Raw genomic sequence first — 16,677 nt, 5'->3', positions numbered from 1 at the left:
ACAGCTGAATTGTTCTGGTGAGGGCACTGTGTTGAATGGAAGATGGATATTAATACCTTACAACACATCTTTGTTTCGAAATGAGAGAAAATGCATTAGACATGATTTCTTCAGTTGGAAACTGTAGCATGGTGACCAAACTGTTTCCAAGTTGAGGGATTCAGCTTTTAAAGCTATAAACAATATTCGACATGACTATGTTTTAAACTTATGAATGTTCATGCAAGGCTGGTGTCTAACCGGCATATGTGGCATAAAAAGCCAACTGTTAAACAACTGACAAATTAGTCTGATTTGCTGATTGCAAAAATGACAAGAAAACAAAACTAAGGTTGCATTTTTTTTTTTTTTTGATTAGTTGCCCATTTGTCCTGGTTGATAATGCTGGCTGGCACCCATTAGATGGACTGGAAACAGAAATAACCAATTAAGAAAGCTAATAGTGCGACACTTGCTATTTAACAAGAAATTACTTTTGTAAGATTTATTTTGAAATAAAGAAAAAATGTGCTTAGACTATAACAATGAGCAGTTGGTGATGGTAAGGGGACCAGGTCTGGTGTGTCAACCCCTCCCCTTACTACCACCACTAGATCTGACCACAACCACCACCACCACTGCACTTTTGCACGTCACCATTTTCATAGTCAATCTCACCAAGTCTGTGAGTTGTGAAAGGCTTATGTCTATTATACTGCGTTAAATATATCATTTCTTAGCCCACATAACAGTGAGGATTAAAAACAGTTTTGCAAACAAGGAAAAGGCTCTGAGATAGATAAATCACTTTGTTTTTACTTAAGCAAGCTGAGCACAGAAGAACTGCTGATAATGTCATACAAGGTTTGCTAACTTTCAGTGAGAAATTAGTGAAGCAAATGTAAAATCGTAACAGGTATCATCCTGGTTAAGTTTGCAGCTTTCTATAGTACCATCACTGCCCCACAGAAACCTTGTAACTCCAGTTGCCGTGGTAACTGCAGCTGACATTGGACCCATATGTCAAAAAAAAAAAAAAAAAGTTTCATTGACCTGAGACTAACCGAACCATTGAAAACTTTTTAAAACCATGAATTCAAACAAGTTCTATTATTTACTTGAACGTTTATCTCATTGGAGGTTTTTGCAGAACAATTACAGTATGCATGTACTGGTGTGCACTGTGAGTGGTGATTCAAAAGTTTCACAACACCAAATCAAAACAAGTACCTGCAGAACGAGTGACTGGCATTTACATGGAAAAGCTACATTACCACGTACTCTGGAGAATGTGTCTGTTGTTCTGTCTTGGTAGAAATATTGAAATATAAAAAGCAATACAACCTTCGCGGGTAAACCAAACACAGAAACTAAATGTGCTTCTTATCTTAACATTGACTCTCCATATAAGGCATGAGTTTGTTTTGTTATAAACATTTTTTTGGTCTTTGAACTCGGTTATCTAAAAAGCAATGTGCACTTGTCCACAACCTGGGTTAGATGGAGCATTATTTACAGCGCTATATCCGCAGACCTTTTTGTTACCACATCAGAAGGTTTCATTACGATTTTTCAGCTCAAAAGTGAAAGAATAATAACTCAACATTTACAATTATTTTGCCATTCAAATTGCCAATGTGTTACCTTCTTTTGGTACAGACACGCCACCAAGGACAGAACATCACTAACAGGCTTCTCACTCAGATGTTAAGCATAGATACAAGTTTTCAAATGCCAGATAAAATGGAAGGTAGGGATTAAAAAGAAATATTCAAAGACAGTGACAGGGTTCAGGATTATCAAATTTTAAACTGTTAAGCATAACATAACAACTCATTCACCACATATATATAATTATCCCATTTTCCCTTCCCTCGAGATTGTTCTGCACCCAAAGAAAATAGGGTTAGAAAAGGGGAAATCCTCTTTCACTAATTTTTGAAGACCCCCTTAAGAGTTCCTTTTTATATATGAAAACCATTTTTGTCTTTGCAAGGCAGGGGTCTTATGTATGCTCATTGTATTTCTAATGTTCCAAATCACAAAAACTTGCCAGTGAAAGAAACCTTTTTAACCTTGTCCAGTCACACAGTTTGCAGGGCAGTAATAGCAAAAGTAAACCTCCGGGCAGGTCCAGTACAGCCTGAATGGAGTCAAAGTATCAGTTGTTCTCCCAAAAGTCAAGAACATGATGCTGTTTGTCAAAGATAAAAATTTAAGACCAGAAAACCAGCCAACAGTCACCAAAAAAAAGGCCCTGCATTCAACCTTCTTCAGCGTATGCTAATCCAGATGATTTAGGTCCAAAAGGCCAACTCAGTAGGGTTGTCCCTGGAGCAGCAATTCCACTTTCTATGAGCAGCGTCCCTTGTGAACCTCGCTACTGTGCTAAACTAGCTAGCTGCAGAGCTGGGCCAACTCAGGTTCAGGAGAAGCATTAGGAAGCTTGGAATTGAAGATCTGCAGAGAGTCCTTGATTCGTACCACCTCTCCGGCTGACAGCTTGAGGCGGTGGCGCAGCAGACAAGAAAACAGATCAAATGGCTGTGGTGCTGGTGGAGACAGCCGGTTAATCCGGTCTCTCATCTCCAGTAACATCAGAAAGGCGGCGTCCTGCGTACCCTGGGTGTACGGGTAGTCCAGCTGAAGAATCAGATCCTTGATGCCCTCTGGGTCAAAGTGCATGCTGTATCCGAAGACCTTAAGCGTGTTGATCTTCATGTAGCCCAGGTTGGAGGTCTGATCATCTAAGTCCAATGGCTCGTAGAAGAGAGTTTCATTCAGTGTTGGATCATCTGTGACTATGCGGCTTCTCAGGTAGATGTGCACTGTTTCAAAAAACGATTTCCACTTGTTGCCCAGAGACAGAGTCCAGTTGTAACACTGTGCAGTGGTGATGCTGTCCAGTCGAGTTCTCTCCCAGTTAGGGAAGTCAGGCTGGTTCACTGGCATGAACCAGCTCTCTGAGTGACTTCCCCCAAAAGGATTCACATAAACAGCAGGCACGGGTTCAAGTGTTGAATTTTTAGTCGAGCATATCTGGAAAGAAATGCCCATCAGCATGTGGATGAGGTTGGACTTGTTTTTGTTACTCTTGAGTGTTAGTAACATCCTCTTCCTCCAGGCAGGATTGAACCAACTTCCCAGGCGGACATCATTGCTGATGTAGATGGCATGGACTTCTATTCTGCTGTCCAGTCGCTGAAGCAGGTACTTCACCTGAAGAGGGATTAAGAAACTGTGAGGTTGCATTCAGTGCAAAAAGCAGAAACATAATGAATGCACTGGTTCTCAAACTGAGCTATTACTAATTTTTGATTTCTAGCCATCACCTTTGTCAGACTTTATGAAGCTCTTTAAGAGTTGCAGTAGGTGTTTTACAACTTTTGTTCTCATGCTGAAAATCCATCGTAAAATGTTCAACGAATTTTAAGCAGAGGTGGGAAGTAACAAAGTACAAATACTTCGTTACTGTACTTAAGTAGATTTTAATAATAACACATAAGAAACAATTGTACTGGCGTATCCTCCATCACCGAGGCTTATTGGGTAAAAAGGGATTAAATACACAAACCCATATAATTAATGTATCATTTATAGCGCTATAATCAGGGGTTACAGTGGGCCGGACCGAGTCCGTAAGTTGTGCTCGCGGTACATAAACAGCTTAGCTAGTGCTACTGAAGAGGAGCAAGCATAAAGGGAGTCACGTGTGGTAGGTAAATGCAACATTTCTAAATGCTCAACAAATATCAGCAAACACACAAAGTGTGTGCAGTTTGTCACACAGTGTGTCTGCTAGCTAAAAGAAGAGTTGCTGTATTTCAGGGAGAGCAAAGAGAGAGAGGTTCACTCAGAGATGGAGAAAGAGGACAGGAGAGGCAGAAGAGAGGTTAGATTTAAAGGTAAGGACTGGAAAACAAACCGAGGTATGCTGACTTTGTGTTATTCAAAGATTGTATGAAAATGCTGCAGTTTAGTATGTAATAAACAGGTCAGCTTGCTGTACTGTATTTACAGTAAAGCTCTGTGTTGGTGCACAGAGGCTGTGTTCATGGTCAGAGTTACAGGTTACATCAGTGCAGCAGAGATGAGTTTGAATCAAAGCTGCTGATTCATTCACTGAATCCAACATTTCTACAGCCTGTATGCTGTCAGTGTAGGGGATGGAGATCAGCTCAGATTGCTGTGAAATACTGGGTTACATCTTTGTGAATTCACTTCATCCACACAGAGCAGTAAACCTCAGAGCAGCAGCAGCAGGTCAGCTGATCACAGCCTGTAACACCAAGATCATTTAACTCAATTCAATTCAATTCAACTCAATTCAATTTTATTTATATAGCGCCAAATCACAACAAACTGTCGCCTCAAGGCGCTTTGTATTGTGGGTAAAGACCCTACAATAATACAGAGAAACTAGATTAGAATAACGTTTGTATTCCCATGTATTATTTTATATTATTACAATAATATATAATGAGGTTCGTTTAGTTTTACACAAAAATAGCTGGTAGAGACGTCCTTCAAAGAGCTACTTTTACTTTCTTACTTTGAGTAAATTTCAGAGCCTGTACTTTTTTTACTTTTACTTAAGTAAAGAAGTTGAACCAGTATTTCGACTTTTACCAAAGTATTTTTTAACATAAGTACTTGTACTTCTACTTAAGTACAGAATGTCAGTACTTTTGCCACCTCTGATTTTAAGGAAATCTTTTGATCAAAACAAAAATTTTGTATTCTTATTGCCTAGAGGAGGGACTGGCAACCTTTTCTATCAGAAAAGCTAGCTTTAAGAAATTTCTGAACAAAAAAAATTTCTGTATGTATCTGCAAAACATCTTTGAGCCTTACAACACCTGCTTATTTAAGCAATTTGTTATATCCGTTGTGCTGAACTTAACTGTTTTTACCTGCTGTAACGAAAGAATATCCCAACTTGATACTGGTACTTCATGTTACGTCAGTACAGTATTTGTTGCATATATATTATAAATTATCTTATTGAACTTGGCCCACAGAGGTTTGAGAACCAGTGGCATATATAAATGAGGGGCTTTGAGAACCTCAGCATCAGGCATGTCCAAGTCAAAGTTCAGATAATGATCTAGGGACGCAGCAATGCTAGGTCGGCAGGAACCAAGATGGAGGATGTTTCCATGGTGACAGGCTCCACAGCGGGTGGCGTTGTCAGTGGCGCAGAGGGCGCAGGAGGTGGAGGAGGTGCCCACAACGCAGGGGATGACTCCCTGGCAAGCAGGCTGCTCCACAGGGCAGCTACAGCTCCTCACCTCCTCAGAGAAGGAGCCGAGCATTCCATGGTCATTGCAGTAGAGCAGAGACTGAGCCCTGGTCAGCCAAAACCCAACAGGCCTGCAGAGGGAAAAGAGAAGATACACCGATGCAGTTAGTATATTTGTTTTACCAACAGTTTCGTAATCAAGGTGTAATGTGCTTGTCATGGTGTCCTATAATAATACCTTTCACAAAGACTGGCCTACATCTGTGGGATGAAGCCAGCAACAATGACCACCATCAACAACCAAAGATGTAAAAACAATTCCACACACCTCTGCAGGGATCAAACAAAGAACCCTTAAAGAGAAAAAGGACCTATGCAAACGAAAACCAATCATTTTATTTTGTTTCGTTATTGACTCACTTAGGGGTCATTCCATCTCAAATCACTGTGGGCCCTCTGCTTCCAGCATGTTTTTCCACACTTTGGAATTGGAGACTGTGTTTGAACATGCATAACTCAAAAATTATTCAAGATAAAAGTCTGACACTTTCACCAGCCTTTCCTACATAAAATTTAATGAGGATCTGTTATTTAGTAAAGCAACATCAAAAAATGTCTAAGTATTGACTAGTTAAAATATGAAAAAGAATTAAAGCAATCCTGTAAAAGTAGCTGAAATTCACAAAAATGAAGAAAATGCTGTTTTCATTCAACTTACATGCTAGATTGAGCAATTATGACAAGCTGTACCACAAAAACAAAAATTTTAGTAGATATACACCTGATGTTACTGATAGGGTAAGAAAATCTTTAAAAAAAAAAAAAAAAAAAAATATATATATATATATATATATATATATATATAAATTGCCTAAGTCTGATTCAAATAGCCTATAGCCTAGCCGACTAGAGTAAAAATCCGATTTGTGCGACTTCGACTTAGAGGATTTCTACTGTACAAATTTTTCATTTTCAAGACCCACTTTTTGGGTGCACATTGTCCTGGAGTAGTCTTATAATTCAGGTTAAGTTTAAAATATACTAAGAGGCATTAAAAACACAACAATGTAGCATTTTCACATGTATTACATTTCCTGCAGCATTCATGCCGGTGGTCAGCATACCAGTTACCTGATGCCTGCTTGCCTGTGGCAGTCATGGTGTTAGGGTTAGGGTTAGCACTGGGTTACAGGTAGGGTCTAGTAATGGATTACTGATAACACTGTGCAGGCACATCAACTTGGCCTTACAAGACTACTCATGTAGTGAGCTACAACCCCTTTTCATTACTGTTAATTGCTTTGCTATATTTATTTGTACGTATGAACAATTTTACATCAGTACTTATAAATTATAAATTTGACCTCTTTTAGAGCTGCCAAATCTACCCTATTCAATTGAAAAGTGATTCTGTCTTATTGGCATTTTATCCCCATTTTATTGCTATCTTGAGGTACCAAAGTTGGTGTGACCAATTACGGAACCTCCAATGACACCGCGTCTGTCTGCGACAGATCTGTCAAGCCATGCTCAGGGCCCCGCCCCTCCTACTATCACGGCTGACCAGCTCCTCCCTACTCATTCTCGCTTTCTTCCCCTGAGAAACTACATCGAGCTCCCTCAGCGCATCCAGGCTAGCTTGGTTAGCTGTTAAACAGTTCTCAGGCATCCCGTAGAGGAGTACATCGCCGAACGCAGTTCTTCAGTTTTCAGTCTGGATTGTGCCGAGTAAGTCCTTCGAAAGAAGTGTACTTGTAGTTATACACCTTGGACAGCGACCGCGTCATGGCGAGCTGTCTTCAACGGTTGCCTGGTTTTTAGTTAGCGGGGTAGTCGATTTGTGTGTGTGTGTGTGTGTTTGTGTGTGTGTGTGTGTAACTTGGGCTAAAGGGTTACGGCGAGCTTTTCAGTGTCCGGCTAGCATTAGCTTGTTAGCAGGCCACTACCATGTTATGTCTGGCTAGCATTAATTTGCTAACCGACCCCAAACAGTGTTACTTTTCAGTTACCATTAATTTGTTAGCTGAATGTACTGGTAGAGCTCAGCTAACGTGTCACAACGAGCTGACTCTCACTGCAACTAGCTCGGACTTAACCCCGTTGCTAGCGCTAGCTACAAACATGCTAACATGTTACGATGAGCCTCGTGTTGCTCAGTCTCACTCCCTTTCCGACTACTATGGCTACGGCTCCTACCCCCGCCAAAGGGTCAGAACCGAAGGCCAAAGAGGCTGCATGCCGCCCATGCCCCGCGTCATGCGGTGCCTCCATTCGGGCAGGGACCCATGCATAGCTTGCATGGGTGCTAAGCATGCTCAGACTTCTCTGGTGGACCCACAAGGTTGCTCACACTGCGCCTCACACTGCGCCTTGATGCCAGAGAAAATCCTGGGAAGGAGGCTGAGAGTAGCAGTGGCTAACAGTCAGGACCCCTGCCTGTCAGCCAACAATGTTACGATTGATATCCATCAGCCGCCAGCCACAACGAGCTGGGCAGACATGATGGAGGAAATGTCCCCGGTCACGCCCCAGTTGTTCGAGGAGCTCCTCGACCAAAACGAGGGTGAGGATGCAGATGGCGATGCCAGCTCCGACCTCCTCGGCCTAGAGGACATGGAGGAAGAGGAGGATGATGCCACCTTCCCTGCCCAGCAGTCCAGGCCCCCAAGTGGGGCTGAAGTTGTACCCCCAGTGGACAGCAACTTGTATGAGGTTTGCAAACGGGCTGCTGCCAAGCTGGGCATCCCATGGCCAGCAGCCCAGGAGGCTGAAGGGGCGGAATGTGACCTGTATGATGGCAAGAGGCTCCCTCCAGCCTGACCACCTGCAAAGCAGCTTCTGCCAGCAGTGCCTGCTTGCATGAAAGAAATGAGTTGCTATTGGTCTAGCCCTTTTAAGAGAAAGCTTCCTACCCAGGGCTGCTCTAAGCTGGAGATGCAAGGAATGGGTGAGCTGGGGCTGACCGACCCCCAGCAGTGGAGCCTTCAGTGGCTTATCACCTTCACCCTAACCGCAGGTCAGTTTCAGCTTCTTCTAATATTTCTTTGCCCAGTAAGATGGATCGCCTCACTGCATCCATCTATCAAAGAATGTACAAATATGCAGCACAGTGACCGTGTTCCCTTAATGCGGTTACACTGCTGTCAGCTTATCAGGCAGAGATTTTAGAGGACATGGGCCGTCAACTGGACTCGGGGTCTCCAAACCCAGCCCTCTAGGATGAGAACTGTGTGGTCAATGATCTCATCCTACGCTCCTCCAGGGAAGCAGTCCAAGGTTGTGGGCGTGTAATGGGCCTTGCAGTCTCAGATGAGAGAGCTTTATGGCTAAACCTGTCAGGATTGGGAGACACTCAGAAGGCTGAAGTCATGGATGCAGCCTATGACCTAGCCAAGGGTCTTTTTGGCCCAGCCTTGGAGAAAATGAGAGAGACAAGCACTCTCAGAAAGCAGGAGGGAGAAGCTTTCAATCTCTGCTTACCCAGAAAAGTGAACCTACAATCTCACCAGGTGCCTAAAGAACCGGACGTCACACCCCAGGGAGGGGAAAAAGAAGCGTTCAGCCTAGCAGGCCTGCAACATTGTGCATCACCTCTCTCCTCTCTCAAAGAGGGAGGCAGAGGTGACGTCACACGTGTTCATGGGCCCCCTCTCTGCGCGGCTGGAGCAATGGCGTGCATGCGCAGTCCATCCCTGGGTTATGGCCACCATTTCCCAAGGATACAGGCTTCAGTTCGCAATGAAACCACCAAAATTCAATGGAAAGCCAAAGGAGATTCAGCAAACGTCTTGGAGGACGAAATTGCTTCGCCGTTACACAAACAGAGCGGTCCCGAGCGAGGAGGCTCAACAGGGCTTTTATTCCCGCTATTTCCTCATTCCAAAAAAAGAGGGTTCGTCTCTCTGGCCTATTTTACGTGTATTAAACAAACACTTGAGAAAGTAAACGTTCAGAATGCTCACACACAAAGCGCTGTGTCGGGCCATTCATCCAGACGATTGGTTTGTGACAATCGACCTCTCAGACACATATTTTCACATCGCCATTTATCCTCCACACAGGAAATATCTCAGGTTCACTTACTGTATCAGAGCGCAGCATACGAGTTTCAGACTATCCCATTCGGGCTGTCATTAGCCCCAAGGGTGTTCAGCAAATGTGTGGAGGCAGCGCTGTCTCTGTTAAGGAACAGCGGCATCAGAATATTCTCGTACATAGACAATTATCTAATGTGCTCCCGATTGCGGGGTGGTGGCAAACCACCTTACGGAGCTCGGCTTCAAAATCAACCTGGAAAAGAGCCGCTTGAAACCCGCACGGTATACGAAGTATCTGGGGCTCATTTTAGATTCCAGATCTTATCGTGTCACGCTTTCAGAGTGCAGGATCGCATCCTTCATTCAGTGCCTATCCCTCTTTCAAGTGGGGAAAGTCGTGCATTTCCGACTCTGTTGCCGCCTCCTCGGCCTTATGGCCTCGGTAATATCTGTGGTGCATTTCGGGCTGCTTATAATGAGGGATTTTCAGCGTTGGGTCACGTCCCTACATCTGTGCCCTTGCCGCCATCTTGGTCGGAGTGTAAAAATAACACCGTCATGTATAGTGGCTCTCCAGCCTTGGAGGAACCCAGCAGCTCTTGCGGTGGGAGTACCTCTGGGCGCTGTGTCATCCAGGATGACCCTGACCACAGATGCATCTCTGTCAGGGTGGGGCGCAACCATAATGAGGAGGGCAGTAAATGGTGTTTGGTCCCGGAGGCTCTCTCGGGCTCACATCAACATGCTGGAGCAGCACGCAGTGCGCTTAGCTCTAAGGCATTTTCTGCCGTATCTCCAGGGTCAACATGTTTTGGTGAAAATGGACAACTCCACAGTGGTTGCTTAAAACAACCACCAGGGCGGTACTCGTTCCCTGCAGCTGCACAGACTGGCCAGGGAAATAATTGTGTGGAGCAGCACAAAATTCCTCTCCCTTCGGGCAACCTACGTGCCAGGTATTCTGAACAGGGGGGCAGATCTTCTATCCAGCAGGAACCAGCTGTTCGGAGATTGGAGACTTCATCTGCAGGTGGTGGAGCAGATATGGCAGAAGTACAGCCGGGCTGCCATAGATCTCTTCGCCTTGCAGAGGAAAACACACATTGCCCACTATTTTTTCCCCCTGTCAGACCCAGTCCCCCCACTGGGCATGGACGCTCTGGCCCATCCATGGCCAGACACACTGCTATATGCCTTTGCGCCTCTCAGCCTTATCTCTCAGGGGCTGTCGGTGGCCGTCGAAACACTGGTTAGCAGAAATAATTCAGCTCCTGGTGGGCGAACCGTGGCCACTCCCCATCCGCCGGCACCTTCTATCTCAGGCGTGAGGGGAGATATATCATCCTCACCCAGACCGGGTGGCTCTCTGGGCCTGGCCCGTGAAAGGTCGAATTTGAATGCTGCAGGCCTGCCTCTGAAGGTTATTGACACCATTCAGATTGCAAGAGATTCCTCCACACACTCTCTTTACAGCTGTAAATGGCGTGTTTTTGAAGAATGGTGCTATGAAAGGCAGGTTATCCCTTTTCAGTGCTCTGTGCTGGAGTTGCTGTGTTTTCTTCAGAATTTGCTAGACAGAGGGAAAGCTTTTTTCACAATAAAGGTCTATTTGGCAGCTATTTCAGCCTGCCATGTGGGATTGGGTGATAAACCTATTGGTCAGCCCCCTCTTGTATGTCGCTTCATGAAGGGGGCACGCCGTAAGCTCCCAGTCTCAAGGCCACTGGTCCCATTATGGGATATATCACTGGTTTTGGATGCACTCTCCTAACACCCCTTCGAGCCAATCGAGGCTGTAGGGTTGAAATTTCTCTCACTTAAAACCGCTCTGCTGCTGGCTCTAACTACAGACAAGCGAGTTAGTGAGTTACAGGCTTTGTCCATTCACCCCTCTTGTTTGTAGTTGGCCCCTGGTCTTACTAAAGACCACCATAAGGTGATAGAGTCATCATACAGGCAGAGGTGGGAAGTAACGAAGTACAAATACTTTGTTACTGTACTTAAGTAGATTTTTCAGGTATCTGTACTTTACTTAAGTATTTAATTTTCTGACTACTTTTTACTTTTACTCCCTACATTTTTACGCAAGTATCTGTACTTTCTACTTCTTACATTTTCAAACAGACTCGTTACTTTTTAACATGTCAGAGAGAAGTTTGCATTTCCGGTCAGTGCGCCTTCAAACATAAAATGATCTGAGCCTAAATGGAGGAATAATAACATATAAGAGACAATCGTACTGCGTATCCTCCATCACCGGGGCTTATCTCGTACAAAGGGATTAAATACGCAAACCCATATAATTAATGTATCATTTATAGCGCTATAATCGGGCTGGACCGAGTCCGTAAGTTGCGCTGCGGCACATAAACAGCTTAGCTAGCGCTACTGAAGAGGAGCGAGCATGAAGGGAGTAACGTGTGGTAGGTAAATGCAACGTTTCTAAATGCTCAACAAATATCAGCAAACACACAAAGTGTGTGCAGTTTGTCACACAGTGTGTCTGCTAGCTAAAAGAAGAGCTGCTGTATTTCAGGGAGAGCAAAGAGAGAGAGGTTCACTCAGAGATGGAGAAAGAGGACAGGAGAGGAAGAAGAGAGGTTAGAATTAAAGGTAAGGACTGGAAAACAAACTGAAGTATGCTGACTTTGTGTAATTCAAAGATTCTATGAAAATGCTGCAGTTTAGTGTTTAATAAATAGGTTAGCTTGTTGTACTGTATTTACAGTAAAGCTCTGTGTTGGACTGGAGCACAGTGTTTGTGTTCATGGTCAGAGTTACAGGTTACATCAGTGCAGCAGAGATGAGTTTGAATCAAAGCTGCTGATGCTGAGATTCATTCACTGAATCCAACATTTCTACAGCCTGTATGCTGTCAGTGTAGGGGATGGAGATCAGCTCAGATAGCTGTGAAATACTGGGTTACATCTTTGTGAGTTCAGTTCATCCACACAGAGCAGTAAACCTCAGAGCAGCAGCAGCAGCAGGTCAGCTGATCACAGCCTGCACACCAACATCATTTACTGCAGCTCACAATAGAAAGCTGTGATTCTTCTCCCCATGCAGAGCCACTACAGCTGATCTTAGGGTTCCTCCACCTTCTGAATCCCACTGTAACCCCTGAGTATCCTCATGTTGGTGTTTAGGTGGAGGCACAGTCACCTTCTACTATGGAGGACACAGAGAACAGAGCTGTGTTTAAATTCCCTTTCACAGTTTGTGTCCTACATAACAGATTCAAGCTGAGTGCATTCATTAGAATTAAAATTTAGATTGGAATAACATTTGTATTCTCATGTACTATTTTATATTATTACAATAATATATAATGAGGTTCGGTTTGTTTTACACAAAAATAGCAGGTAGAAACATCCTCCAAAGAACTACTTTTACTTTCTTACTTTGAGTACATTTCAGAGCCTGTACTTTTTTTACTTTTACTTAAGTAGAGAAGTTGAACCAGTACTTCGACTTTTACTAAAGTATTTTTTAACATAAGTACTTGTACTTCTACTTAAGTACAGAATGTCAGTACTTTTGCCACCTCTGCATACAGGTGCCCTACAGTAGAACTGCTGGCATTTCACCCCCCGCCTTTTTCCTCTGTAGAGGAGCCCAGGTTTAACACCTTGTGCCCTGTGCGGGCCTTGGGGTCATAGGTGGACAGAACAGCTGGGTTCAGAAAATCTGATCAGCTGTTTCAGTCCAGGATATCTGTGCAGCAGCAAGTTGGGCTACACCACACATATTTGTGCGGTTTTATAGACTGGATGTCGCACAGTCATCCCTGGCTCAGGCAGTCCTGGAGTCTAGTGCCTCAGGTCTGAGCTGAGATCCTGAGCAGCGCTGGAGCACAGCTTCGCAATCCGGGAGTGGGCTATATCTCCCATAGTGAAACACCGAGCGAAGTTAGAAAAAGAACGTTGGGTTACTTAACGTAATCCTTGGTTCTTTGATAACAGAGTGAGGTGTTTCACCATCACTTCCCTCCTTGCTTGGGCACGGAAAGAAATCTGCTTAGAATGAGTAGGGAGGAGCTGGTCAGCCGTGATAGTAGGAGGGGCGGGGCCCTGAGCACGGCTTGACAGGTCTGTCGCAGACAGACGTGGTGTCATTGGAGCTTCCGTAGTTGGTCACGCCAAGGCGATTCCCATAGTGAAACACCTCACTCTGTTATCAAAGAACCAGGGATTAAGTTAAGTAACCCAACATTTTTCCAGGTAGTAGCTAGTAGGGAATGTTAGTTAATAAATGTGAGTGTAAAAATTTTAATTACAGTACCTCAACTGTTAATTTGTTCACACTTTGTTCACTAACTTTAATAAATTGCTAACCTTTCATAATTATTTTCTCTTTATATGTCTATTTTAAAACTCTCCCTGACAGGCCATTATCAAAGTTTACCAAGCTTTGCTACTTAAAAAAAAAATCCCTGCAATTTGTACTTCTACCACTATATTTGCTGTAGTTGAATTCTACCACAGGGTATTTTTCTCTTAAAATTCTTGAAGTGGAACATCTTTTTTTTAAATTATTCTTTTATTATCACAATGTCTTTGCTTAAACTTAGTGGTAACAGACACATAAAGAGATTCCTGTTTTAGTAGCTAAATCCAAATACTATGTATCTCATGGTATGCTTGGGGTTTTTCTGGTTTTGTGTCCTTGTTTATCTTTCTGTTTTGGTTCCATATTCTGTATTGCTGTTTGGCTTTCTGGTTATGGTATTATGTTTACATTGCTGGTGCTGATTATGATTCTGTTTCTGTGCCTTTTGTTCTCTGCTGGCTTTAGCTGATAAGTTTGTGTTTTTCCTTTTATATTCCCATTCCGTTCCTTCTTTCTGTTCCTGTGTCAGTCTCGTTTGTCTTAGACCTGAAATAGCTCCTGTCTGTCTGTATTAAGTAGAAACTCCACTCCAAAAAAACTGAAGCTGCTCTTTGAGTTTACGTCATGTAAGTCCAGCATTTTGGGCCCGTCTCCTGCCTGCCACACAGCGGTTTATGACAGTGTAATAAATCTTCAAAAATTCTAATTCTCAGAGTAATTCTGTAGTGTCGCTGTTTTTAGTCTTATTGTTTACTGTTGCTCTGTAATAGTAACAAGGGAAGACCAACACACACACACACACACACACAAAAAAAGCATCCTGAAAAATGAGGTGCTTTACTACCGGTACAGAAATAGTTTGAACTTTCAAACACAAAGTTCAGGGACCTGGAACTGAAGCTGAGCAGATGACAGACAGAGCTACAAGAAAAAGTCAGTGAGCTGGAGCTCAAGTTTGAGAAAATTAAAATGGAAAAAGAGATTTTGGAAACAAATCCAAAAAAATCACTAGAGTGAACTTGCCCAAACCCATGAAGTGAAGCTCAGAGACAAGAAAAGATGTGCAGAGCTTGAGCAAAACCTGGAAACTGCAATAAAACAGAAAGAAGCACCCACTATCACTCATCCAAATGTAATCAGTGTGCATTCTGGGTGTGCATTCTGGGTGTGAGGGGGCTTCCCAGGTTAAAGAGTTAAAGTGGAAAAAAGCAGAACAGTTTTTTATTTAACTCTGCTCAATTGTGGCAAATTAACTTCACAAGAACAGAGCTGCTTCCTGCCGTGTAAATAAGGATTAGAACAATGTCAACTGAAAACCATGAAAAATAAATAAATAAAAGCAAATCTATTGTCAGCTACTGTCACAACTCAATCTACTGACTGGATGAATGTTTCAAGATGTTTTTAAGTATTTTTTTTATATATTCCTGTAATGCTGATGATTGTTCTTTACTATAAGTGTCATTTTTATTTTACTTTTGGCCATGACTTCATAGGTATTTCTTGATTTATTAAAGAGATTGCAAAATAATTGACATTTATACACATACACACAACTTGCCCCTCAAAAAAAAAAAAAAAAAAAAAACTTTGTTAACCAACACCATGAAACCATGATGTGAAAAATTTGGAAAAGTTTGGAGAAATCTTTTTGGCATAATTCTGTTTGCACATCGTGGGTAATCGTGGGCTTTGTTTTAGCTCAAACTACATGCTGTCATCTAAGAACAAGAAAGGGTAAAATTGTAGGCATTAGCTCTACATTAAGTGAGGATGCCCTTAGCGTGCACTGACCAAATTTTCAAGAAGTGAATGAAATGAATCCATCATTATTAATACAAAGGATTACTAACTATAATGACTCGACACCTTTTTGGAGAAGGGTGGGTATTCGGTATGACTGCACTAGGGATGGAAATATAGGCATACATAAATTACCATCTACTTTGGTTCAATAACAGTAGCAACAAGTTCAGACTGAAAATTGGCTCTGCAGAGATTCTATCCCCAGGCTAAGCTTGGGAAATAACACAAAATTGCCCAAATGCTCCAGCAATTCCTCCCCCTCAGGCCTGTGTAAATAGACAAAAATGAATGATTATAAAACAAATGGATTTGTGCAAAAGAAAACAGGGAGCTTTTTCAGCTGTAGCAGCCATCATTAACTTGTTGCCGGCACAAACAGGGTTACGACTGAGTGACAGGGTAAGATAGACAGAGACAGGAGAGAGAGAGCAAGGCGACACAAAGGTAACTGAGGGAGAAAAATAAAGACAAGACTCGAGACAGAGTGTGCGAAGGGAAGATGGAGTGATTGGTGGAGGGAAAGGACTGTCAGGGAAATTAAAGTCCTCTGTAAACAAGTGCCAAGCTGTCAGTCTGAGAGAGGACTTGATTACAGCATGCCACAGTACCATGTACCTCACCCTACAAAGGCCCCCACAACCTGTAACTAAACCCCTCTTCTCTTCTCTTCTCTTCTCTTCTCTTCTCTTCTCTTCTCTTCTCTTCTCTTCTCTTGATATAGTCAGCACATCTCTCTTCCACCTCCTACAATTTCTTACCTACCTATGCATCTTCCCTGTCTCTCTACTTCACCTGCACATTTTTTTTTAATTCTAAGTGTTCACATCTTTTCTCATTCAGCTTCCTTTTCTCCAGGTCTGTCTTCATTTCTCCCTTAAGAAAAAAAAAAGAAAAGAAAGAAAACGGCAAAAAAACAACTGCAATGCAACGGCTGCTTATAAGAGACTTTTGCACTAAAGTCAGATACAGAATTCATTCAGGCTACGGGAGTCAGTCAGGCTAGCGTTTGATTAGAAAATGGTGGACTCAACAAAGGTGGCGCTCTTTCCTTTGTCCGGTCAGCTGAAATGACTCATCAGCAAGCATGTCTCCACTTTCAATTCAATTCAATTTTATTTATATAGTGTCAAATCACAACAATTGGCTCAAGGCACTTTATATTGTAAGGTAAAGACCCTACAATAATTACAGAGAAAACCCAACAATCAAAACGACCCCCTATGAACAAGCACTCGGCGACAGTGGGAAGGAAAAACTCCCTTTTAACAGGAAGAAACCTCCAGC

General features: G+C 42.9%; 1 protein-coding gene across 2 annotated transcripts in view; it reads right to left on the bottom strand.

The window, feature by feature from the left end:
- Positions 1–522: 522 nt before the first annotated feature.
- brinp2 (bone morphogenetic protein/retinoic acid inducible neural-specific 2) overlaps positions 523–16,677 on the bottom strand; it is a 236,099-nt gene continuing 219,944 nt past the window's right edge. For both annotated transcript variants that reach the window (XM_030752750.1, XM_030752751.1), the window contains exons 8-9: positions 5,046–5,352; positions 523–3,198 (exon numbers count right to left, since the gene is read on the bottom strand). In XM_030752750.1, coding sequence (XP_030608610.1) covers positions 2,377–3,198; positions 5,046–5,352 — 1,129 coding nt within the window. In that variant the 3' untranslated portion in view covers positions 523–2,376. The remainder of the gene's footprint in view (positions 3,199–5,045; positions 5,353–16,677) is intronic.

The sequence above is a fragment of the Archocentrus centrarchus genome, chromosome 17 (genome assembly GCF_007364275.1).
Source record: "Archocentrus centrarchus isolate MPI-CPG fArcCen1 chromosome 17, fArcCen1, whole genome shotgun sequence".
NCBI classification, from domain to species: domain Eukaryota; kingdom Metazoa; phylum Chordata; class Actinopteri; order Cichliformes; family Cichlidae; genus Archocentrus; species Archocentrus centrarchus.
Note: the sequence above shows the minus strand (reverse complement) of the source record. Positions and strands in the feature narration are given on the sequence as shown.